General features: G+C 42.7%; 1 protein-coding gene across 2 annotated transcripts in view; it reads right to left on the reverse strand.

Annotated features, from left to right (window-relative positions):
* Nucleotides 1–1,800: 1,800 nt before the first annotated feature.
* The window catches only part of HS3ST1 (heparan sulfate-glucosamine 3-sulfotransferase 1), a 36,136-nt gene continuing 10,807 nt past the window's right edge, over nt 1,801–27,129 (reverse strand). The window contains exons 2-3 of one of the 2 annotated variants that reach the window (XM_032272633.1): nt 7,338–8,403; nt 1,801–5,708 (exon numbers count right to left, since the gene is read on the reverse strand). In XM_032272633.1, coding sequence (XP_032128524.1) covers nt 7,372–8,295 — 924 coding nt within the window. In that variant the 5' untranslated portion in view covers nt 8,296–8,403 and the 3' untranslated portion in view covers nt 1,801–5,708; nt 7,338–7,371. Of the gene's footprint in view, nt 5,709–6,055; nt 8,404–27,129 lie in introns of those variants that run through there. The other variant, XM_032272627.1, reaches the window with a different exon arrangement.

The raw sequence follows: 27,129 nt of genomic DNA on the forward strand, positions 1-27,129 counted from the left end.
TTATCTCAAGGAATACAAATAAAAATGTTGACAATTTTTATCTCTCAGTTATCTTGCTAAAAGGCTCTGGTTATTATTCAATGGGCACGCATCCCTTGGGCAAGAAAAGTCTATACATTTTCTTTGTTTTCAAGGGAGCGTACAGAAAAGTAAGCATAAGGCAAGATGAATAGATAATAGAGTTATTCTTTAGATTAATTACCTATTACTTAACAAATTGCTACAAACGTAGCAGCTTAAACCAATATACACCTATAATCTCCACTTCCCTGGGCCAGGAGTTCAAGCACATCCTATATCTTCTGTAGCCTTCCCAAGCAGCAATCAAGATTTCAGACAGACAACTTTCTTATCCGGAGTTGGGGCCCTCTTCCAAGCTCACGTGTTGTTGGAAAAATTTAGTCTTTGAAACTGGAGGATTGAGATCTTTGCTTTCTTGGTGGATATTGGCTGGGGACACTCTCAACTACTACTGGTCATTGCAGTCCCTTGCTACATGGCCTTCTGAAAGGCCTCTCATAACATGGCGGGTGATGCCTTCAAAGTCAGTAGAAGAATCTTTCCAGTGTGCTAAGTTGGAGTCTTACATAACACAATGTCATTGTAGCCCATCACCTTTGCCATTTAAAGTACTCTAACCAAGAGAGCAAATTAGTCATCTTATTTATAATTTCTGCTCATATTCAAGGCAAGGGGCTCTATGCAAGGCTTGTATACCAGTGGGTCGAAATCTTGGGGGCCATTCTAGAATTCTGCCTGCCGCAGTTTTTTCACTGATATTTACATTAAGCTCCCAATATCTATTGTTGCCTTTTTTGTTTTCTAACTCTTTCTATGAAGAGACATGTTGGAAAAGATATTCTCTTTTGCATTGAAAGGCATTATAGCCTAGAGGCAAATCATTCTATTTATGAAGAGAATATGCAGGGAACAAATCTGGCTATACCATTTACTAGCCATGTGACCTTGGGCAAATTACTTAATGTCTCTGTGCCTTGGTTCCCTATCCATATATAAAATAAGTAAAATAGTAGCATTTGTCTCATAGGTTGACATGAAGTTTAAATGAGATACTACCTAGATTTTAATAAACACGTGGCTATTAATCCTTTACTTTCTGTAGATGACACCAGCCATGAGAGCTAACTAGGAATTAGAAAGACTTACTTTTACATATTTGGAGAGTTTCTGAAATTGTGATCTTTCGTATTTGTCCATTGTTCATTTTCCATAAAATCCTCATAGAATCTCTGTGAAGAAAGTATTGTTATCCCTATTTTAAAGAAACGTACTGCAGGTTCAGAGAAATTCAGGAAATTTCCCAAGGTCACATAGCAGTGAAAAAGGCTGAGAAATAAACTACTAAACTCAGGACTTCAGAGTCCAAGGTCAGAGCTCTTTTCAGTACGCCAAAAGAAGAGCTTAGAATTAGGGTGATTTGTTCAATTAGCAAGTATTTATAGCTCTTATGTCAAGTATTGTTCCTATTTGATTGTTACTATTCTAATGGTAAACAAACACAGGAAGCTTGTATTGATTATTTCCTCTGGGGTTTGTGAAGATTAAATAAAACAGCATATTGCAAAGTACCTACCAGTGTCTGGGCCAGAGGGTACTTCCAGGAGGCAGGCCAGATCACGAGGTTGGGATGTGGTAGGCGGGGCTTTCGCATAAAACTGACAACTATTCTAGAGTTACCCTTCAATCTACAAACAGGTATTAATACTTCTGACTTACCATGTGCCTGGCACTGTGTTAAGTGCAAGAAGGTTGCAATCAAAGGAAGAGATATCCATGTACTAGTTCTAAGTGGAATATTTATCAAGCAATAGAAATGTAAGACATCGCTACATAAGTTGAAGCAATATATTCATATTTGTTGGGCTCAGAATTGTTTTATAGAAGTGGAGTTTAAGTTTGATATTGATGCATTATACCATGTTGGTAGTCGGGTGGGCCAAAAAAAGAGCATACTACTGGTAACAATTTCATCCATGATTGTATTTAACACTTTGCTATTTGCTGGCCAATAAAATAGTCTCATTCTCTGCTATCTCTCATTTAATTGGAAGAATCCTAATAACCCGTGGGTTGATCATATTATACATTTAAAATACAGAGAGAAGAAAACATACATGCAAGGTTAAGATCTTAGAGTGGATGTTCCAGATGCAAAGCCTGAGGAGGGGATTCCTGTATTCTTGAAAAACACATTTACTGAGAATAGGGTAGCAGAACAAATGGGGAAGGTAATGGGGAAAAGGATGAAGTTTGTGAAGAAATAAGCAAAAGTAGCATTTCAGGGGAAGTCTAGCCTCAGCCTGATCTCACAAGGAGCTCTGAGCATGAGTTGCACCAGAGGTTGTCCTGCCCAGAGGCGATGAGAGTGGACTATTACCCTAATACCCCCATGCTCCATCCCACATTGGTCAGCCAATCATCAGTCATGCCCTAAGCTTAGGAAAGCAGGGGAGTGGGTTGGCAACACTTCCCAGGCATCTTCAGGTGAGGAAACTCCTGCCAACGAAGGGAAATCCTTCAGAAAATAGTACAGGGTGAGCCACCAGAAGCCAACCTTTGTAGCAGCTGGGGCTAAGAGCACTTCCCTGGTAAGTGAGGTCTGGATGGAGTGTGAACAGCAATAGGTGTAGTCACATAGCTGGGAAGTAAGTAAAGGAGGGAAAAAGGCAGTGCATGTCTGTGGAATGGTTCAAAAGCAGTTTTATTCTGTCTCCTAAACTCCCAAAGGTTTTTAAACACTAAGTAACATATGCACTGAGTTTATACTTTTTACCTACTTTATCTCACTGAATTTGAGTTTTCCCCAAAACAGAGTAAAGTACATTCTCTGCCCATTTTTATTGAGAAGGAAATTGAGTTTCTCAGAATCTGAATCTAAGATCCCATGACCAGAGATTGGTAGAGTAAGGATGCACACCCATGTCCTCTGGCTCTCTCTCTCTCCTGTGATCTATCTGGGACATTGGGCAAAATGGAGTAAAGGTCCTGATGTCAGGGAGAACTAAAGCACCAAGGTAATTTCCTACATCAAAACAGTTTAGTGAGACAACTGAATCGGATGATGTCCTTAGCTTTGGCCTTCTTTCCTAGTGTGCTGTTCAGAAAACTCTGCACGTTGCTCTGGCCTTAGCTCAGGTTGAGTCTTCCTCAATCAGCTGCTTCCAGTTAGAAGCATGTTTTATCACGTCTCTGTTACATCAAACCCCAGCCACTGCTTTTCTTGAAGGTGATCTTGGCATCACCCTAACTGTCCCAACCCAAAACCTAGATGCCCATCATTTCCTTTACAGGCTCTGCCTAATAGACAGACACATATGCTTTATGTCTTATGTCTTCCTCCACAAATAGATGGACTGGAAAAAAAGCAGAGTAAAGACATTGGAGACAAAATTTCCTTTGTAAGAAGAATGTCTCTATCAACATGGGCAAGCCCTGTAATTTCTGAGTTTTCTTTTCTTTAAAATTAGTAACCTATTTCCTAACTCTCAGAGTTGTTGTGTTGGTTATAAGCAACATATTTGAAATACCAAGCACACGGCAGGTGTGCAATAAAGGATAGTTATTTTTATGCGACAGATACAGCTGCCAGGAGCCAAAGACACATGGGTGCCTGCTAAGTAAGTGTCCAGCACTCCAGCCTTGGAAAGCAGCAGCCTCTCATCGAGTTTAACACATTTGGCATGCCACTTAGACACATCTCTTGCCTTCCTCTACCTTCTACCCCCGGCCCTTCCCCATGACCACTGTCTTGATGTCTAAAGCTTCCCTTGTTTGGAATGCCCTGCTCTGGTGACACCATTGCCATCCATGCCACAGCTTTATGGAAATCCCACCATGAAGCCTTCCCATAGGAAGGTCAGGGTCCCTGTGGCCCACAAATTAAGTGACCTGCCCTGCTGTGTGACCTCTAGGAAGATTCTCCATCTCTTAGCATTTCTGACAAATGACATTCTGGAGAGAGTCTCTGATATTTTCACCTACTCTTGTGATATGTGTTATCAACATTTCCCATTTCTGGGCTATTTCCCTGGCGTGAGCAAGAATCCTTTCTTCTGAAAAAAATGATTTGAGACCAGGGCCACTTTTAAATCTCGGTTACCTCTTCTCTATAAGGGGGCTAGCTGATTTCTCCCAGGGATGTTGCTGAACTGAATGCCAAACCATGAAACACATCTCCCCACCCACACCATACACAGCCACATGTCTTTTCCCTTGCACTGCAAGACCCTGTGTATTTTTATTAAAACCCAGAACAAATAGTTAGTGACTGCTAGTTCCTGTTATATTTCCTTTTTATATTCTTGAGGGCTTAATACCACGTTGAGCATGTGGTAGTAGCTCAAGAAAGTACAATTTTAATAAATAATGGTGACCTGTGACCCCACCCCTGCAATCAGCAGGCACGCTGGGCATCGGCCTCCCCTGCCTGCAACTCCTTTCAGGTGGGTAAGCCTCCCAGGACAGGAGTAAAGCGCCCTGTGCTCAGAGGCACATTACTTTTCCTAAGCTCGCTAACTTTCAGGCTGTGAGCTGGTAACCAGAGGGTGTCAAAAGGATTTCAACCCTGTCTTATTCCAGGAGGGGCTGTTCTGACTCTGCAATGCCATGCGTGTGAATATGCTGAATCTAATAGCTGAAGTTTGGCTCGGTTGCTCTCAGCTGCCTCTCTGGAAGGACTCACCTATATCAGGCTGGCGCCTGTCTCTGTTAATGGAATTGGTAGGAGGCATGTTTGGGAGGGATCTGTGCCTAGTAGGTGCCCAAGTCACTGCATTTTGGCTCTATCAGGACAGGTCAGGGTCTACTTCAGGGCCTTCTTTGAATTTCACAGTGATTGGTGAGATCTATTAATAAATACCTTGGGTAAGTCTGGAGTGATGGCTTCTTACCTTTTCAAGGACTGGCTGGGGTTGTACCAAAAATGAATAAACAGACATTGCTGCTAGGATCCCCGATTCCTTGCTCATGGTAGACTCATTTGAACATTCCTTTAGTCACGACTCTGCACCCCCAAATAAAAACATATCAAATTTACATCCACTGATCATTTTACGCTGGACTACACCCTCCATTGACGATGCCAGCCCCAGTAGCTAGATTATGTTCCATGTGCTGGTCCTGTCTTCCTCCACTCCTACCCCCAGCTCTTGCACCAACAGGTCATGCTTCAACTAGACCATCCCTGTTAGGGCACAGGACTTACAGGCAGTTTGCAAAGAACATCTTCTTCAGAGTCAGAGACTCTCACTGCACTTTCCTTTCAGTCACCCATATTCCTGAACAGGTTTGGAAACTTGACTTAACCTTTCTGGGCCCTCTTATTTCTTCAGCTCTTCGACAAGTGTGATAAAAGCAAGATCCAATGACGCACTGCAGAGGGAGGCTCTCTGGCTATTGAAAAGTACCATGTCCACCAGAAGCCTGCTGTAAATATTTTTGCTACTTCCTCTGGGGAGATGATGGTTTAATGACAACTTTAATGGATTCTAAAGAGGAGGGCATCCTCTCTGCTCTCTGTGCATGATATAGGGTGGGGCACAGGCCATGCTAAGGTCAGGTCGGACTGGAGCTGCTGAAACATACCAAGGTGACTCACTTCCCTGATAACACTGCTGAGAAAAATGCAGGCTTCTTCTTGCCCTTCCTGTAGCTGGGACATACCTCTTAGGATGGAAGATATTTGGCACCTGGGAAGAAATGTCAAGTCAGGTCAGGAAGCACTGGCTCTGAGTCTGGGCTTTCCTTTTGAGTTCAGAAAAGTTTGGGTAAAAAATAAATACATAAATAACCTGTGCTTTGGCTGTAAGTGGCCTCTAAGCCTGAGCTTATAGTCAGTGTGACCTTGGGCAAGTTTCTCATGTTCTCTGAGCCTATTTCCTCCTCCTTGAAATTTCCTTCATGATAGCTGCATCCTGGGGTTGCTTGGAGAAATTTCAATGAGTTCTTAAGTGTAGGAGATGATTAATTATGTCCATTTCTGTCATTTTCCTTAGGCATAAACTATGTCTGGAAACCAGATTATTTTGGTTGTTTGTATTTTCTAACTATAATGAATGTTTTATTTTTATTAAAATGTCCGATGTGTTTAATTCTGCAAAATCTGAGCTGTGTGAAGATGCATGAAAAAACTGAGCCTTAGAAGGGTCTATGTGACCATCTCCAACAACCTGGCTATTAAAACTGAATACGGGCAGAGGTAAAACTGAACTCCAGCCTCTTCTCTGGGGACAACTGCAGTGGCTCTCTTACATGCTACCCTCAACTCTGCCCTTTTCTCTTTTTAGCTTCAACCCTTGGGAGCTTAAATTTTGTTTCACATTCAGGACTCCAAATTTAGAGTTGACTTTGAAACATACACATATTTATGTCTCAATGCATATGGAATATATGTCTATAATGCCAGTGGATCTTTCGGGAAATAAGCAGACTTTCAGACTAAGCAAAAGATTACTACCCTTCTAGTCAGCTTTTCAAAGAACCTGCAGTAGGAAGACACACATAGATTTTGCAGTTCCTCTTTTCTATTCTAATTGGCTTTCTGGAGGCCAGCTGCCACCTGGGGCAAAGTACCCAGGCCCAAGATCATTCTGAAGGCCAAGGGTTTAATCCTCTTTATCGTAGGTTGCCACCATTGCTGAGATCAGAAGCGCATGCAAATATACTTTGAGGCCAAGGTGGATCCCAGGGGACCTCTAGCCAGTTACTAGCCGCTTCACCATCCTGAATATTGCTTTGTTCACTTGAAGTTTACGTGTGGCTGAAATCCACATTCAGCTACCCGCTGAGTCAGGAATGGGTAAAACTGTGACCTCCAAAAATGACAAGGAATCTCCGAGGAGATAAATCTTACAATCTAAGTAATAATAAATCTGATGATCACAAGGATACATTAAAAATTAAAAAGAGCAATGCAGAAAAGAGAGGGGGGAGAGAGGATTATAACAGCCATGAAAAACATGTTTCTTTTTAAGTAACAAAGAATCTAGATTTTGCAATGAGTGTAACACAGACAGCTATTTTGAGTTGGGGGCAAGTTAATTATATTCAAAAAAAGATAGCGTCTCCAGAAAAATCTTTTTTTTTTTTCAGTGAAATAGTTTAGTTCCTTCATATAGAGACATATTACACAATGTTAACAACCATGAAAAACAATACAAAATGCCCTCCATTTAACAAGTAGAAAAATATAACTAGTATATATGGCAATTGTGAATCTAATACTGTACAGAGTACTTTATGGATTTTTACAAATAAATTATACCTTAAATGCTTTCTTAAAATTCTCCCCCCCCACCCAGATGTACACCAGAACTTACAGTAGGAAAGTTTCTGAGCTTAACTTATTGCAAATCAGTGCCAGTCAAATGTCCTGCCAACAAGCTCGAAGAATTTCTTATTTGGCTCATGAAAATATTCGTGCAGTTTATTGAGTAGTTTGGGATCCACCTGGGGGTGCGCCCGACCTTTGGACTCATGTAAGCAGCGGTCCCGGCCGCTGTCCCGCAGGCAGTAAAAGCCCTTGGTTTTGTTAAAGTAGAAGTTCGAGGCATTGATCTGCGGCGACAGCTTCAGGAACCTCTCGACCTTTTGGATCTCGGGGAAAGGGTCCCTGATGAGGCGGTCGCCGTCCACGATGTGGATGTGGCGCACCGGGAAGAAGCGCAGCCAGTTCTGCATGTGCACGTGGTAGAGGCTGCGGTTGAGGGCCTTGTAGTCCACGTTGAGCCGGCCGTCGCGCACCAGGAACTCCTCAATGGACGGGTAGGGCTTGCGCTTCTGCATGTGGTTGTAGAACACTTGGGTGTAGTCGGAGAGCACGCGCTCTGACGGGTCTCGCAGGATGAGCAGCAGCCGGATGGACGGGTTCATGCTGTGCACTCGCTCAGGCACTTTGGGCGACGTGAAGTACGCGGGGGTCTTTTCCACCGTGAGCTGGTGAGGCCAGGAGAAGGGCATCTGGCTGAGGTACCAGCCCAGGCCGTGGTTGTAATGCTCCTCCCAGTCGAAGAAGTGGACCTCGTTCTCCGCGGCCGCCACGTCGGGGTGCAGGCTGAGCATCTCCAGCAGCGCGCGCGTGCCGCCCTTGCGCACGCCGATGATGATGGTCTGCGGCAGCTGCTGGGCAGAGCCGTTCGGGGCCGTGCCTTCGCGGACGTCATCCTGGAGGGTCCCCGCTTTCCGCAGAAGCTCCTGCTGGCCCAGCTCCGCGGGGCGGGAAGGCACTAGCTGGGGCTGGGCCAGCAGCAGCACCGCGCCCAGGAGCAGCGCGGCCATGCTGGACACCACGGCGGCTTCACTGGGCCGCGCGCCGCTGGGTCATGAAGCGCCGCAGCAGGGAAGCCTCCCAGTCAGTGGCACATTGGTGCCTCAGGCCTTCAATTACTAGGGGACAAAAAGGGAAGATATTAACATATAACAAATGCGGGCTCATTCAACTAGCAACTCTGTAGCCACTCTGCAGCGAGGGCTATATTCACCTCCCCAGGACTCTCAGTTTCTTGTCCTAAACGGGAGCGGAGGGCAAACATTTTCTGCAAAAGGCCAGAGCGACAATACTTTAGGCTTTAAGGGACATGCTTTATGCCAACTCCAACTCCAACCGTGCTATTATAGATGGAATGCAGCCACAGACAACACACAAGGGAATGGGTGTGGCTGTATTCCAAGAACACTCTATTTATGGCCACTGAGTGAATTTCATGTAATTTCCATGTGTCATTAAATATTATTCTCCTTTTTACTATTGTTATTTTTTGCAAGCATTTATATGTTTAGCTGTTTGTCTGTAAAAAGCAGCGGTCCCCGCTGCTGTCCCACAGGCAGTAAAAGCCTTTGGTTTTGTTAAAGTACAAGTTGGAGGCATTGATCTGGGGCAACAGCTTCAGGAACCTCTCAACCTTTTGGATCTTGAGGAAAGGGTCAGGTCTGGCCCACCAGTCAGAGCGTGCTAACCCCTGCTATAAAGGAAAGGATTAGGAAGACCCTTTGGAACTCAGCAAATGTCAATAAAAAATCTGCTACCCAACAGTCCCTGGAAGAGAGCAGGAGATATAGAAGTAGGCTTTGTTTCTGCCCGCTACTCTTCTAGCCAGGGCCTCCTAATCTAACAGAGCATGAGAATTAGCATGAAAGAGTTTATAATTAGTCCCAATTCTTCACCTCGTACCCAACCCTTGAATTGGCCTTGCCACTAGCATGTGAGCAGATGTGACAACTCACCAGTCCCCAATCTGGCCGCAAGAGGCTTTGTGTGTTTTTGCTCACCCTCTTTCACTCTTGCCTGTGCCATGAGAAAACTATGTCCTGGCTAGTCCATGGTCCCAAGGGGAAGATGAGAGACACACATAGCCATCCCAGCTCATGAGCAAAGATGCGTGATTGTGGTTTTAAGCCACTGAGTTTTGAGGTGGTTTGTATTGCAGCGGGAAATTGGCAAAAGTTAATCGTTGCAACATGGCTATAGGCATCAGGGTGATATACGTTATGACTGTAATTTAGGTGGGGTGCTCTGAAGACACATGTTCATTCATTTTGTCTGAAATAATTGGGGATGGTTTCATAGTAGAGGAAACATTTGAAGTAGGCCTAGAGGGATCACCAAGTGAAATTACTCCAAAGAGCAAAAAGCCTTCATGTGTACAAAGCTTTACTATTGATAATGTGGCTTCATACTCAGCTCAGTTGATTGTCACTACAACCTGACATTAAGGTAGGAAGGCAGGGTAGATGTCACCACCATTTTTAAAGGGCAGTTTTGTCTAAGGACACAATTCTATTAGTCTGTTTCAAACTTCAGAGCTCCAAATTCAAAACTCTAAACTTGGTGTTCTTTATCCGCAAACCACCTCTTTTCCACAAAACTTCTCCTCTTTACCTACTTAAGATTTATAACATTTAGGAAGTAAAGTCTCTCAAGGACACAGGAACTGCTGGCCAAACGCTGTGGGGCTCCGCAAGACAGACCAGACAAGGGTTTATGTTTTCAGGGAGCCGATACTCATCAATCTGTGTTTCACACTCTCCCCAAAGGAGGAGGCTGGATGCTCTCACTTAAGTCATTTCTGTTAAAACACATTAAGGGAGGGGTAAGAGACAAGCCTGGCTTGGGGACTGCAGGATTTACAGAGCTAGTAAAAATGTTCTTTATCAAGAGGACTCACCATCTTTTGTATGGTAGTTTCAAAATTTACTTTGTTAGTTTAAAACTTGTCTAGAATGAATAAAGGAAGAACAAATTCCAGGACATCCATTTTTATGATCAACCAGCTGATCTACCTTTCTCAGATATTGTGTTATCTGCTTTAAAAAACATATTAAAGAGCAAGTAATCAAACAGATGGAAGGCTTTAGAGAACCACAATGCACTAGAGAAGGGACCTGAGAGATCAGTGATGTAGCTCTTTAAGAAAAAAATCAAAAATGCTTTAGAAAGGATAGCCAAGTCTGATGAGGTTTCAGGTTGGTTTGACTGAGTGGTGAGCCCAATTTAATGGGCCAGTTGCTTTAGTCAGCTGATGGTTTCAGGGTGTTTCAGTCGAACTTCATTTCCTTCTCAAGTCACCCATATGGTTCGACCAAATGTACCAGCTGTGCTTGGCTTTCACATGTTTGAGATGTCAGTATGTGCGTAATTGTGTGTGCATGCTTGCCTGTGTCTGTGTGTGTGTGCATGCACGTGTGTGCATGCAGATATAACAGGTAGGTCCAGTGAGAGAGGGACTAACTACCACCCTTTAGAGAGCTATACTGTTTGTTGGGCATTGCTATCCCCATCTTACAGTTCCGTGTTCAGACTCAGGGAACAATAGATCCAAATTATTCTATATTTAAGTGTAGAGGCAGAGACCAGATCTGGAATTCATATTATCTGACTGTTTATGCTCCTTCCACTCGAGCCTGAGGCATCCTGGTGAGTGTAGTGTACATCTGAGGTTTCTTTCCTGAAGGGGAATTACCAGAAGACAATAGACAAGAAACAAAATACAGTTTGTCCTTTCTGAAAGAAAACAACAGCACCACACTGGGAAGTTAAGTAGCTTAAAAGCTCCTTGTTTGTACTTTAATACTATCTAAACATATATTTACTTATGTCTAGACATTTCTCATTCAAAAATATTTGAGGATTATAGAGAAATAAATTAGTTAATGTCTTACATACACATATGCATGTATACATGCACACATACACACATGCTGTATATAGCATATACATCATGTTTGTAAATATACACCATGCATATCTTGTATGTGCATATATAAAAATGTGTATAAGTATATATGCGTGTATGTGTATGTAAATGTATGCACACCTATATTCATATCTAAACACAGTATAACCTGTATTATATTACATACACACTGTGGGCATTGGGAGCCAACTACTTCTTGTTGTGGTTTTGTAATTTGGACTTCCCACTGGTACTTGGGAAAGCAAGGCGGGACCTCCATTTGCAGGAAAGGCCTCCTTAATGTTGGCCAGACTGGTCTTGAACTCCTGACCTCAAGTGACCTGCCTGCCTCGGTCTCCCAGTGCTTGGATTACAGGCAAGAGCCACCATACTTGGCCTAATCACTATATAAAAAATTTCTAGTTGTTTTTGTAACACTCACAGAAACAAAGAGATTCCAAAGCTCAGGTGAACCTGTAAGCTATTCTTCTGGGCCACCTTGATCTTGACAATGAAATCACAAACATCAAGGATGAAGGAGTCACTTAGTCCCTGCCTTTCACACCCCAAGATGACTTGCCCAATGTCACATAGTAATTCTGTTCCTAGGACTTTTGGCTCCTGAATTCCAGTTCCATAGTCTAGTTGCTATTATTACTGTCTTTTGAGTAAGTGGTTATAATGCAAAATAATGACAATGTTTTTGGGATTCCAAAGAAGAAAAACCCAACAAAATATACCCAGCAATATAACTCCCTGGCCACCAACTTCCAGTGTCAGCTGACACCCAGGATATGTACCATACAGGGTCAAATTTGCTTATTTGTTCTGTTCAGTAGAAGGCCCAAATGAATTACACAGGCTCTGAGTTAGGATTCCTGTCTCTAGTTTGGACCTTAGTCAAAGTGACTTAACGTATCTAAGCTTCAGTTTCCTCATCTGTAAAATGGTAATAATTCTACCTGCTTCAAATGGTTACTTTGAGACTGAAATGAAATAATGTGTGTCAGGACTGTCTGATACAAATAGAATATGAATCACATATGCATTCAGACATTTCCCAAGAGTCACATTTTAAAAAATGTATTTTACATAACCCAATACATCTACAATGTTATCAGTCTAACATATAATTACTGTACAATTTTGTTTTTGAGACAGAGTCTTGATCTGTTGCCCAGGCTGGAGTGCAGTGCTGTAATCTCAGCTCAGTGCAAAGTGCAATCTCCACCTTCTGGGTTCAAGTGATTCTTGTGCCTCAGCTTCTCAAGTACTGGGACCACAGACGTGTGCCACCACACCTGCCTAATTTTTTGTATTATATTCTTAGAAGAGCTAGGGTTTCGCCATGTTGGTCAGACTGGTCTTGTACTCCTGACCTCAAGTGATCCGCCTGCCTCGGCCTCCCGAAATGCTTAAGCATAAGCCACCATACCTGGACTAATCACTATGTAAAATTAATGAGATAGCTTGCATTTTTTCTACCCAGTCTTCTAATCCCAAGTGTGTATATATTTACCTTTGTAGCACATCTCAAGGACACATATGGCTGGTGACAATTGAGTTAGACTGCACAGAGATAGCCAGCACTGGTCACATTTGCAATTCTTAATCTGAAAACTCTTTAAGTGTGGAAAGCACTCTCCTGAAAGCAAGATTCCTACCCACTCACAGATTAGGAGCTTCCTGAACAGGAAAAGAACCAGGAAGGCAGGTTTGAACTTGCAGCCAGCGCAAGAGGCAAATTCGTTCTTTTCCCTCAAGAAACAAACCCAATAAAAGTAAACAAATGGGACCTTTTGACAGTTGAAGCACTTGGCTGACATGGGCATGGATACAGAATTCTCCTTAGCACCTGTAGTGGAGGCCACACCCCTTGGCAAAAGCAATGATCGCAGCTCCCATCTGCAGCAATTGCTACTGAGCCAGCACTAGGCTGGCAACTTTCCAAGCAGGGCTTGCTGCAATCTTCACTGCAAGTCCTCAAGGTAAATGATGTTATTATTTTAAAAGTGAGGTTCAGGGAAAGGAAGTTGTGTGTCTAGAAAGTTAGAGGCAGTGAATTCAAACTCAGCCTAAACAGACAAAGCCAGGAATTTCACTGTCACTTTCACTTTTCTTGGCAATGTCTGGTGTTAGGGTGCATGTTGTTAATAAACTTGGCTTGGCTTCTCTGTTCCTGTTGAATATTTGTGCCTTGCACCAATTCTGTAATGAAGGACAGAATTTCTATGAAGGCTCAGACTTGCTAAGATGGGCAAAATGAACCTCTACTTCCCTTTTATAGATGGGTTAATAGGTTCCAAAGGGACACCCAGTTATCTCTCCTTTTACTTCTATCAGAGAGGCTGTTTTCTAGGTGCTACAGTGAAAAAACCGGCCTGAGTTTCATGAACTCAAAAGAGTAAAGTCCTTTCTATCAGCAACAGCAAGCTCCCTCGAGTTCCACTGTGAAGACAGTAGCCACATGCCAAGCACAGGAAACCCAAGGGAGGTTCCACAGAATCTTCCAGATGGAGGCTTCCCTTGCACTTAGAATTAAATCCAAACTCCTTTCCAAGGAGGCCCTTCCTGCAAATGGAGGTCCTGCCTTGCTGTATTGTATCCCCTAGGGCCTGGTGTGATTTCTGGTACAGAGCGCATTCTAGACATTTTGTTTGCCGAATGAACTTGTCAAATGCAGTAGACAGACAAATGGCTGGAAGGTACTGGGAACATATTTTAACACAGTAGGAAGAGAAACTTTAAGGGCTTGAAACTTCTGTCTCTAGAGAGTCAAGCAGAAAACAGATGTTGAAATGAGGGACTCAACATTTCTAATGATGATTGGGTGAGATCACCTGAGAGCCCAGAAAACACTTTGATTAAAAAAGGAGGGGAAGCTATGAAATAACCCTTCAAAAATATTTAAATTTTCTCCTTAAGTCTCCTTATTACATAATTCACATCATGACCTAGATTTCAAATGTAATTAACTATAATATATTCTCTCAGTCCCACTACTGGAACATATTCGTGGATGCAATGAAATAACTAGGATATTTCACAAGAGGTACAGTTAGTGACTCTGGAACAGTGATGCCTGCCATCCATCTGCCTGCAGGACACTGTCACAGGCCCTCAACAAGAGATGGTGACATACTGTCACAGGCAAAAGTCTCCTCTAGGGGAGCAGGGATGATCAAAACATACAACCACAAGTCATTTACTGGATTTAACAAAAGGGTTAGAAGGGAGGAGATTACCTGCTGAGCACTCACTGTGTGCCAGGTGGTAAGCACTTGAGAATAAATTATTTTTCTTAATACTTGTGACAATATGAGAGGTGGTTGTTCTCCTTTTATTTTATATTTTTAAGCAATAAAAAGGTGGCTGAGAGAAGCAAATGAGCAACGAGTTTTTGCAATCAGGTAGATCCAGGCTAAAATTCTTATTGGTGACTGACCTCAGTAAAGTTCTAACCTCTCTGGGGCTCCACAGTCCCCTCTGAAAATATGAGCTTAAATCTACTTGATAGGGGCTTCATCATAATTAAATAAGATGACCCATGCCACGTACGTGACACTGTGTCTGGCACACAATCATTAAACTAATGTTATGGCCTGCCTTTCATATTCACATCTGCCATGACAGATATAGAAGTATACTGTTAAGGTTAAAGGACCTCCTCAAGGTCACAGAACCAGGAAATATCAAAACTAAAATATTCCACTGGCCATCCTCAAAGCCCATGGTGTGCTTTTGTTCCCTGTAAAAGGTGATGCTTCCCCCTGGGCAGTGGGGAGTACATTCCATTCGAGGAAGAGCTTACTTAAAACCACAATGAGATAGAAGGAGGATGAGATTTATTATCCTGTTATGCAAGAACCGCTTCCTTCCAAGAATCCCATGGTGTGGAGTGATTTAATTTTCTGGAACGTACTGAAACATGAGAAAGACAGGTTGAACCACAGAATTGTCATTTTTTAAAAAGTCTACCAAACTTCTGGGCAATCAAAAGTATAAGATTATTTTTTCATTGTTAAGAACCAAAAATGTCTTTACTTTCATCTTTGAACAACGATAGAAGAGCACCTCGCATGGTGTCAGATTTTCATCCTTGGCAGGTCATTTTAGAAACAGTGAAATTGGAAATAGATTTAGTTTGTGCCTGTCAGTCTATGAAAGGACAGTGATATTTCAAGACCTACATAAATATTTATTTTCTTGAAATTGCCTATACATGTCAATCTTCAACAAATGTTGACATTCATTCACTTTTATTTGAATTTCCTTATGGTAATTGCTGTGAGGTGGGATGGCGTGAAGAGTTTAGGGTAGAAAGGACCATAAGTCAGGTCACATAATTTTTTTTTTTTTTTTTTGACGGAGTTTTACTCTTGTTGCCCAGGCTGGAGTGCAATGGCCTGATCTCAGCTCACTGCAACCTCCAACTCCTGGGTTCAAGTGATTCTCCTGCCTCAGCCTCCCAAGTAGCTGGAATTGCAGGCAAGCGCCACTACACCTGGCCTGAGCCCACGTGATGTTAATAAGCTTCCTTGGACCACATTTACTTTCTAGCAGGGAATAAGGTAAAGTAATTGTCCCTATTTTCCCCTTGAAAAAGAGGAGGACTCTGAGTATTTCCTCCTCTAGCCTTCTATACTTCCTTGAATCCTTTCCATGTCTGTCAGGTGCCATATTTACAAAAGGCTAACTGGATAATAAATTGAATTCTCTGAAATTGAAGGAAGGAGATGCCTTGGCAAGCCAAGGACGGCAGCATGGTGTGGCCACCAGGATATGGATTCTAATCTTAGTGTCATTTCTGAGTCTCTAAGTGCTCCTTGATAAAATGAGAATGATAAATGCAACCTGTCCCACAGGTAGTCTGAAGTCAACCCACACAACATTATTCTCCCAAACAGGTGAAGGATTAGGGCCCAAGGATCTGGATAAAAAATTCGTGTGAGTGGTAACTAAAGCTTCTCTTCTGGGCGGAACTTGTGGCTACAAGTTACAATAATCAGGCGGAGTGCTTTCCAAACACACAAATGCAGGCAAATCACTTGGAAAACCAGTTAGAAATGCAGATTCTAATGCAAGAGGCCTGAGGAGAGGCCTGGGATTCTGTATTCCTCATAAATTCCCGGAGAAGCTGGTGTAACCCTCGGTAGTCGTTGGAATGATTAGAACGTTGTTGAGCTTACAATATTGGTGCCCATCGAGATTCTGATCCTCCTGGCTTGGGGCAGAGACAGGTAATGCCTTTTGTTTTTTATTTGTCAGTTTCCTACTGTTGTCGGGGTAGTATATTTTTAGTTGCAGGACCGAAAACAACTGTGGTAGACAAAATAGACAGGGATTATTTTGGCTGCTGAGTTTGTATTTTGGGAGGCGGGAGATAGAGGGAAGATGCTGAGAATTAACAGAGGACTTAGAGCCAGAAACCCAGTCGCAAGTCTTACCTCTGTAACTTAAAATCTGCAAGACAGCCCCTGAAACTCAGAGTTTGAGATTGAATGCATTGGCCCTACATCTTTACTGTGTGGATTAAATAAAATAGTACATGTGGCATGCTTAGGGTATTGCCATACTGTCTGGCCTGTGGTAAGCCCTGAAATCATGGTAGTTATTTTTGTACCTAAAAAAAAAAAAAAAATGCTGGGTGGTATAAATGGGATTCTGGGATGATAATTAGTCAAACACATTTGTTCATGATGCAAAGTACTGCAGTGACTCAACCAGACAGTGGCTCAAAGAAGAAAGGACAGTGACACATAGAAATAATCCAGCTCTCTGTGGAAGGGCACACAGTGGGTCCTCCCTAAAGGACCCCTTAATGAATGATGAGCAGCTAGGTGTGTGAAGTGGTGAGGCAGGCCCCAGTGAAGGAAGAGGAGGAGTTACTTCTCAACATGTTTAATCTGCATTGCTGTGCACAGAAGGCAGCAGTGACCTAAATAAATCCTTCATTAGAAGCAGAAACACACTGGCTCAGGCACTGCTCAGCAGAGCTCTATGACAGGAGGGTGGACAAACGGGGCTTCTCTTATTACTCAGTGAGTTCAAGAGGGGCCCCATAGCAGACAGGAGACCGGAGCTGGGGTGCCTCGAGCCCACTGTGGAGTGCATGGCTTCAGCCCATGCTCCAGGTGTGACTGAGCCTCTGAAAGGTGCCGTCTTAGCTGAAGAAGCCCTTCCTGGCTGGGCTGGACAGTCATCTATCACCCTGCAGATGGTGAGTACCCACGAATCTTTTGTGTTAACCCAGAAATGGCCAGGAAAGACACGCAAGGCATCAGAGGCAAAACAACTATGTTCCATCATCTTGTTCTGTCTTATCATTTTGCAGAGAGAGAAACTGAGGTAAGCAGAGAACAAGAACCCCAAGGTCAGGCCTGGACAGCCATCTATCACCCTGCAGATGGTGAGTACCCACAAATCTTTTGTGTTAACACAGAAATGGCCGGGAAAGACACACAAGGCATCAGAGTCAAAATAGCCATGTTCCATCATCTTGTTCTGTCTCATCATTTTGCAGACAGAGAAACTGAGAACAAGAACCCCAAGGTCAGACCTGCAGGGACTGAACTGATTCAGACACATAGGTCTCCCATTTTGCATCCCACTAACCTCTAGACACATGGAAATCTGTCCTTTTTTTGTTGGGGTAAGGAAGATTGGAATAATTCACAGCTGAAAATAAATCTGTACAAACCGAAGTAAATTGTTCCCCTGAAATGAGCAAATAGGGAGAGATGATTTGTCTCTCATTGCTTGAGCCAGGCTATTATGGACTGAATGTTTCTGTCCTCCCCAAATCCAGAGTTTGCGACCCTAACCCTCAGAGTGATGATATTTGAAGGTGGGGGCTTTAAATGATTAGGTTTAGATAAGGTTGTAAGGCGGGCTCTATCCTGATAAGATTGGTGTCCTTATAAGAAGAGGAAGATAAAACAGAGCTCATCCTGGCTCTCTCATTCTCTCTACTATGTGAAGGCACTGCCAAAAGGTGGCCCTCTACAAGTCAGGGACAGGGCTTCATGAAGAACCACTTCCACTGACACCTTGATCTTGGACTTCCAGCCTCCAGAGCTGTGAGAAATAAATGTCTATTGTTTAAGCCATCCATTGCATGGTATTTGATGATAAGAGACCTAGCTGACTAGTACAGGGATCTCAGAATGAATAGTAAAGCAAAAACAGTTTGGTTTGGATCTCCACCACTGTAGTCTTTCCAGGGGCAGCACTCAGATGCTTCCAGGTTTAGGCAGGTGACATCTATGCACGAAGCCAGCTGGCTGGTGGGAGATGGTGGCAAGCAGCTGTGTGTGTGCTTTGGCTGAAGAAGCAGGGGCTGCCAACTCTGGCAGATATTATCAGAGACCAAGGGCCAGAGTGGTCTGATATTCATATTTTTCAAAATTCAACTATGAATATTTATGTGAAAAGTCTTGATTTTTAGGAATCTCACAAATGGATAGAAGTTGCCAAGTAGTGTGAGGAAAAGGAAAAATGTAAAATAAAAAAAGACTGAATGGCAAGTCTGCAGAGAGCCAGGCCTAAGGCCTATGCTGTGGCTGCAGGTGATTACTTGAACTCTTACAAGGCATTTAGGATGTTTCCAAAATTGTACTGAGTTCCTGGTGACAGTGAAATAATCCCAGCCCTGTCCTCAAGGAGCACCTTATAATGCCGGAAGATGCATGTGGAAGGAATAAATCAGTAGACTTTGGAGTAGACACAGATCCAGCCATGGAAACTCAAGAGCCCAGAGGAGAGAGATGGGAGCTGGCAGAGGGCCAGGGAGGGCCTGGCAGGACCTCACAGCAAAGGTAATGTTTGAACACAATCTTGGCGAAAACTATGCATGAAGCCATTGCTCAGAAGAAAGTCCCATGGGAGCATTCATCCAGGGAAGCTGGAGACAAGGTTGGATGGGGCACAAGGAAAACCTCAGCCCGTGCTGGGATTTGCCTTGGGGAGCACAGGCCATGGCAGGTGCTGGTAGGGATGAGGCTCCAGGACCCACTGCTTGAGAGGCTTCAGTGCCCTGCCTAGACATTCAGAAAGAAAGTAGAGGAAAAATAGCCCTGGTATTGGGGCGAAGCATACAGTCCTGAACTTAAATCACAGCAATGCCACTTCACCCTGTACAGCCTCTGACTTGAGAAAAGTTCACGGCATAACTTGGAAACCTTTGCTCAGCTTTGGCCCAGGCGCTTTTTATTATCTTTCTTTTTTAGATATGTGTGCTCTTGGTTTATCATGGTCATTTAAAAACAAACATTTAAGAGAGTGCTTAGTATTGTCAGGCACCATGAAACACACCAGGGGTAGAGCAAGGACAAAGTGCCCTCCATGCTTGCATAGAGCTCCAGGGGAGCTGGCACACAAATAATACAAGTATGATACCCTAGTGGGTTTCGATTGTATGTTGACCACATTTTTTTCTTCTTTGAAAAAACTGTTGCAGTTCACATGATAGCACTGAATAAAGCAATAGTACATGGTTCCTTCCTCTGCCCACATACATATACACACCAGTGTGATTTCCATTTGTCCCCTGCTTGAATATTTTTAAAAGTGTCATTCAAGTTGAATACTTCATTATTCTGATGCTTCAAGTTCTACAAATAAATTATATCTATCTCATTTGCCTCTGACTCAAGCTTTAAACAGTAGATGCCTGTTGTATCATCTTGGTAATCTTGAAATATTTAAATGCCATGTAATCTATCCAGAGAAACAGCACCTACATCGTGCACTCCACACAACTCTCTCTGTAATCTCTTGTTATCTCTTATTATAATTACAGTATCTTCAGATTAAATGCGATGGTGCATGTCAAGTTAATCCATCAGTGGCCTGGTCATTTGTTCTTTCGGAATATTGATGCAAAATAATTTACATTTTATACATTTTATATGCAAAATAGTAATAATTTATAGTAAAATGTTATTTACTATTACTTAAATAAAACAATTTCTGAAGGAGAAGTTCAGGAATCAAGATGAATTACAGGAGCTCAGAGTGGGGAGGCTGATGATTAAGAACCTGGCTTTGAATCCTAGCTGTACCCATACTGACTCCATGTGATCAAGAGCAAGCCATGTGACCTCTACGTGCATTTTCCCATTTGAAATGTGGGGATGGTAACAGCACCAATTTCATGGAATTGCTGTGGGGATTAAAGGAGATGTGACCGCATGAAGTGCTGAAGAGTTGGGCTGGCATAGAAAACTCCCACCAAATTTCAGTTTTTGTCACTGTCAGACTTCCTATCTCACTGGGATAGCTGATAAAGCTTCTATTCGGGTAATCAATAATCAGGCATGTAAGATGCATATCCACGAAATCTTCTTTGTTTGAAAGGGCCAAAGCACCAGGGTCAACAAGGTGCTGAACACTGGGATAGCTGATAAAGCTTCTATTCGGATAATCAATAATCAGGCACATAAGATGCATATCCACGAAATCTTTGTTTAAGGGCCAAAGCACCAGGGTCAACAAGGTGCTGAACTGGGAGATAGGAGCTAGGGTCTAGTCCCTGTTTCTGTCTTGACTTCCATGTGATAGTGAGCGAGACACAGTGATATTCTAAGCCTTGTTTACAAAGTGAAACAAATGGGTCATAAATTCTAAGATCTTTTAAGATCAATCTAAAACATGAATCTTTAGAGAATTAAGAAACATATGGGTTGATTATGGCAAGAGAGCCATAATCTTGGAATCCGAAATTTCAAGATATTTTTCCAAAAGCTATGGAATCCGACATTCCTAGCCCGGTGATTACTGTTAAAAGTTAACCACAAAGTTTTGTCACCAGTGTGGCCATCAGTCTAACATTTTATAGGTTAAAGGTAGCACCATATATCAAACTTCTAAGTTGCTGAGGCCTTCTTGATGGGGAGGGGAAATAATACGACCTTTAGTGGACAAGAGACTGTTTCCTTGGGTAGGGCTTCTCAGGCTGCACTTGCTGTTCTGATTCTGCTCAGATCATATTTAGCACTCATTCAATGAATATTCATTGAAGCTAGGACCTGAATGAGAGGTAGATCGGTTAGACTGAGAAAGAATCTATGAAGAATGCTTAACTGTTACTAGAATAAAGCAAGGCAAAGAAGAAAGCATTGTATTACTATGGACTGAGTATTTGTGTTCTCACACAATTAATATGTTAAAATCAAATCCTTATCATGATGGTATTGGAGGTGGGGTCCTTGGGAGGTAATTAGGTCATGAGGATGAGGACGTCATGAGTGGGATTAGTGCCCTTATAAGAAGAGGCCAGAAATCTGACTTATTTTCTTTCTGTCATGTGAGAATACAAGGAGAATTTAGCAGGGGCTGCAACCCAGAAGAGGGCTCTCACCAGAACCCAAGCATGCTGGCATCCTGGCCTCAAAATCCCAGCCTGCAGAACTGTGAGAAATCAGTTTCTGTTGTTCATAAGCCATCCAGCCTATGGTGCTTGGTCATAGTAGCCCTAATTAACTAAGTTAAGTATTATATAAAAAGTTTCTCAACGACAATAAAATATACCATTAGAAGAGAAGCTTTTCAGCCTGGGGCACGTGGTGGGATAAGATTTCCCTTATCCCCACACCAAATGGGCAGCTTAATCACCTTTTAGGCTGGAGGAAGGCAGTTTCCTCTAAGGATGAGGCTGAGGGTCGTATGTGGCACAGACCAGGAAACTAGACCCGTACGGCAGCTCTCAGTCCTTAGCTCTTGTCTTAAGCAACTGTACTCACTCCCAATTGTCCATACTTCACTTAAGCAAGCATAAACCTTAGAGGAAACTGCCTGAGAGAAGCAACCTTTGTAAAATATCAGGCTGTGAGAGTATCCACAATTCAGAGTCAAGACTTAAATAAATGTATGGTGCATCAGGCACTAAGAAGTTAGACACACAGTTGACACCCACCCTGTCTCTTCCTTCGAACACCTTGGGACCATGCAGGGTATAAGGTATGGAGAGGGAACAATAGAGAGAGAAGGTACAAAACAAAACAAAAGCAGCTGTGATCACATTAGGGTCAGGGGTGTGAGACGGCTAAGGACAAGATGCCTGTGGGAAGAGCACAGAAACTCATAGATAATGGACTACGGGATCTACATGAAAACCATTTTGGTCTTGTTAATGTGTTATGAGATAAGAGAACTATAGCAGAGCTACAATTAGAAATGGATTGTTTTATAAATTGTTGTATTATAAAGACACATGCACACGTATGTTCATTGCAGCACTGTTTACAATAGCGGAGACCTGGAACCAACCCAAATGCCCATCAATGATAGACGGGACAAGGAAAATGTGGCACATATACACCATGGAATACTATGAAGCCACAAAAAATGATGAATTCGTTTCCTTTGTAGGGACATGGATGAATCTGGAAACCATCATTCTCAGGAAACTGACACAAGAACAGAAAATCAAACACCACATGTTCTCACTCATAGGCATGTGTTGAACAATGAGAATATGTGGACGCAGAGAGGGAAGTGTCACATACTGAGTCTGTTGGCAGTGGGGGAGGTGCTAGGGGAAGGACAGCAGGTGTTAGGGAGGTTGGGGTGGGATCACGTGGGGAGAAATGCCAAATACAGGTGATGGGGGAATGGAAGCAGCAAACCACTTTGCCATGTGTGTGCCTATGCAACAATCCTGCATGATCTGCACATGTATCCCATAACCTAAAGTACAATTTAAAAAAGATAAACCATTAAAATAAAAATATACATACAGAAAACAAAGAGAAATAGATTTGTTTTAAAAAATAAATAAATAAAAAAACCAGGGTGGTATAGCTGCAGGCAAGAGAGCCTTTGCTATGTTGCTCTCTATTCTATCATGTCCATTAGATTTGATGGGACCTTAGCAAGGTTGACTCATCAATTCCTCTGTCCATCTCCTTTCAAGAGGGGCCTATGAAATAAAATTGCTGTGTGTATGTGAGTGTGTGTGTGTGCATGTACGCATATGCACGGGTGTGTAATTGTTCCAATGATGAACTAAGTTTTCAAGATTTCCTGCTTCTCACAACCTTCTCAAGGCCATCAGCACATTAATGAAGGAAGCACATGAATAGAGGTCCTGAAATGTTTTAGCCCATAGCATACTTCCGTAAAGATGAATTTTCAGGGGTTTCTAAAGAATAAAACTGGCTGGGGCTGCCTTGGTCTAATCAGTCCCATTTCTTTGCTATTTTAACAACCATGTTTACTTCCCCCACTAGCGAGTGTGAACACTCAGGCTTGGCTTTGTATTCCAGATTGATACCAAATCTAAACCAACAGATTCATTAGTGTCCAACATGCTGAGGAAATGAGTAGGCTTGACCAAAGAACACCACTGCAAATTAAATAAAGCTTTGGAAATTGTGTTGAGATTTCTGGATTGGGTTTTCACAGTTTTTCTCCAAACACTTAGATTCAGAGAGAGAGAGAGAGAGAGAGAGAGAGAGAATTTTAATACTGTGAGTCACTAAGTGGGAATCCAGGATTTCTTTTTACAATTATTATCCCTTTTCCTCACTCCCATAATGTAAGATTAGCAAATTCAGACACTGCCGAGGGTTAGATGTCGCTTGCTCAGGTCCTAGGTAACCAAGTCTCGTATGTGCAGGCTCTATCAGGCATTGCCCAGGAATATAGGAAGAAAACAGAGTCCCATCCCAAGGAATCCACTGTGTAAGGGGAAAGATGGCTGTGGAAACAAACATTACCAATCCAATGAAATGAAGGAAACTGTGGAATAGACGCTATTTTATCAATGTTAAGGAGGTCGGGATGAGGAAATTTGGAACATGCTTCATGGAGAAGTCTCATGAGAAAAGTTCAGGGGTCTGGTGAGGACAAAAACAAAGCTCAACATTTTGAATGAATGTCCGTGCTAAACTGTGTAAGTAGAGAAATAGAGAAATAAACGGATGGTGCAGAAACATCAAAGCAATCATGTTTAAATTATGTTGGGTTTATATTCTGGGGTAATTACATGCCCTTGAGAAAGCTATTTTTCGCTCTGGGTCTAATTTCCCTATCTTGAAGAAAGGGACCACTGCCCGTTTTCTTAGGTGGAATTAAGTAAAATATTACAGAAAAAAATTTTTTTAGCCCACCTGACATGTGATAGACTCACAATAAATAATTGCTCAATAGTATTCATTCAGTAGCAGATTGATGACATCAGCCTGAAGAGAAAAGCGAAAGAAAAATATTAGTAATAATTTAGGTTTAACAACTATTTTTGTCCATTTAAATAGTTGTCATAAGAAAGAAATGACCACATTCTGAGAATTGAAGATTCAGAAAGAAACGTTCTTCAGTGAAAGCACAAAAATGTTGCTCTATTGATAGCGATGCAGCGACAGATGACAAAGAAAAAGCAGAATAAAAAGCATAAAGTGGCTCTTAATCTAGTGTTTTTAAAGGACAACTATTATAAGATAATTAGCCTTTGTGTTGCCTTTAGCAGAGAGCCTTAAGAACTAAAGTAAGAAAAAATAGCAAGTGATGACAATCTTAAACAAAACACATGGGTTTGCCTAAATGAATAGGGCCTGGTGGCCTGTGTCACCAATGGCCCGCTGACAATGCAGAGTCCTTCTGCTGCTTCTGTGGAAATGCGTGCAGCGAAGGAGACTCGTCTGGGGTGAGGAGCCGGCAGGAGCAGGCTGCTCCAGGGGGACTGAATGTGTAAAAACATTCCTAGAAAGACGCCTTCCTGGTTGGGAAAGGGCTGATGGGAATAAGAGCTCCCAAGAGAGTTCAGGAAAGGACAGAGTGTGGGTGGCATTGACCCTACCCAGGGGACACTGTCTCAGGTCACTTTAATTCCTTCATGAGATGACAAAGGACAGCTGCCAATCTGAACTCAGGCAATCTGAACAAAAAGATCTGCCTCCCCTTAAAGACCAATAATGTCGTTTATCATAATGGTACGTTCACTTTCTAACAACCATGAACAAAGGCCTCTCCTTTCATCCCCTCTCATTACACAAATCCATATTTTGCTCAGGGATTGAGGACTTACACGCTGGACTAGGCATGAGAGGTGTGAACGGGCATGAGCAGGGTTTTGTCCTGCCCTCTGGGAGCTGTCTCCTAAGGGATGCAGCCAAGTCAATGAGCAATAGCAATGCCACCTGCACAATATGGAGAGCTCCAGGAGGACTTGAGAGCTGGTGCCTCATTCAGGGCACACCAAGTTAGGCGGAGCTCAACACCCACCTCTTAGTCCCTCCACCCTTTGGCTGTTTGTCCCATGAGGGTTGGTGGCAGGACACTGCTCATTCGAGTCTCTTAGAGACGCAGACAGACAGAACAGCTACTCTCCTGAGTAGTGCCAGTCACCAGGCTGGCAGGGAGGAGATCATGCACAAAGCATGGGCTGGCTCTTAAAGCTTCAGGTAAGGCGACCACACATCATCATGGCCCTGTTAAACTCCAACTAGGAAGGAAAGCATGTCCCATTAAGTGTCTGGAAGAGAGAGAGCCAAGGCAAAAGGCACACATGCAGTGATTTACTATGGACAAGGAGCAGTGCATTGGGACTGAGCTAGACAAGCCCTTCAAGAATGATACAGTCTGAACCTGATAAGAAAACGGAGAACATAGAAGAGTTCCAGGCAGAGGGAACAGCATGTGCAGGGGTGTGAATGCCCACATTCCTGATTTATCTGGGAACAAAGGGTGGTCCTGAGCTCAGATGACGAGGTATGTGTACGGAATGCAGAATGGCTAACGATGAAGCTTAATAAATTAGAATGTGAGAGCAATCCTGCAGAACTTGAATTTCAGCTCTACTTTTATTATTTAAAAAAAAAAAAAACTAAAAGGAGAGCCAACAGGCACCAACTATGTATATTAAACATTCTAAGTTAATCAAAGGCATTATAATGAAAATAATCAGTACATGCATTATCATCTTTAATCCTGGCTACTCTATGAAATGGAGGGCATTAGGTCCCATGGTTTTTCACTCAACAATTGTTTCTTGGGTGACCACTGTCTGCCAGGCATTGGTTCAGCAGACAGATTGAGGGGGGGAGGAGGTTCTAGACAAAGTCCCCATCCTCCTACAATTTAATCTATTAGAACAAATTAAATGTTAATAAATGAGTGTGTGAAAAACACATAATTTAAAATCATGGAAGAATACCTGAAGTTCAGAGAGAGTATTAACCTGCCCAAGGTGATGCTGCAATAAAGCGATATGGCTGGGACTTGACCTTTTCTTGCATCTAAACGTCCTGCACTTAAACATTAATATTATGAATAATGGAAATCCATGGCACATTCTGCATCAAGGGGCTGGGAAATAATGTTATTATATTTGTGTTTTACAAAGATTTCTCAGGTTAGCAAGAGCAGTTAACATAGAGAAATATGGCAGATTGCAAATGTCTGTAAAAGTGACAGCGCTGGGAAGGAAAAAAACAGAAGCCAGAAAGATATGAGATTTGTATTTTAGCTGAAGATGGCAATAAAAGAGAAGTGATGAAGCTGAGCAGGATCAATCTCCAATTGTAATATACAAACAGAAGTGTAACTGTTGCCCAAAGGCAAGAGGGATCAATTCAGAGTTACCATGTTCGATTCATTTTCCTCTTTCATTGTTTCAAATGTCTTTGTGCCTCAGTTTCCTATGCTGTAATTATTTTACCTGTGAGCACGTGACCTAGTTTTTGGCCAAGGGGACAAAAGGTGGGAAAATATTCTGGCGTTTGGGAAAGATTTCCCTCTGTAAATTAAAAGAGAGTCCCCCTCCTCCTAGGCCCCTGCACCTTGCTCTCCTCCTATTTCAGAGCAGAGTGATGAGATCAGCTGCTTTGGGACACTGTGGCTCTTTAGCCACCTGGAGGGGAGGATCAGCCAGAAGGCAGAGGTGGGCTGGAAGGCAATAAGCAGCTAGATCTATGATGACATTTGCAATCTGCTTTTCAAT

The sequence above is a fragment of the Sapajus apella genome, unplaced genomic scaffold (assembly GCF_009761245.1).
Source record: "Sapajus apella isolate SASKATOON/1434 unplaced genomic scaffold, GSC_monkey_1.0 scaffold5, whole genome shotgun sequence".
NCBI lineage: Eukaryota > Metazoa > Chordata > Mammalia > Primates > Cebidae > Sapajus > Sapajus apella.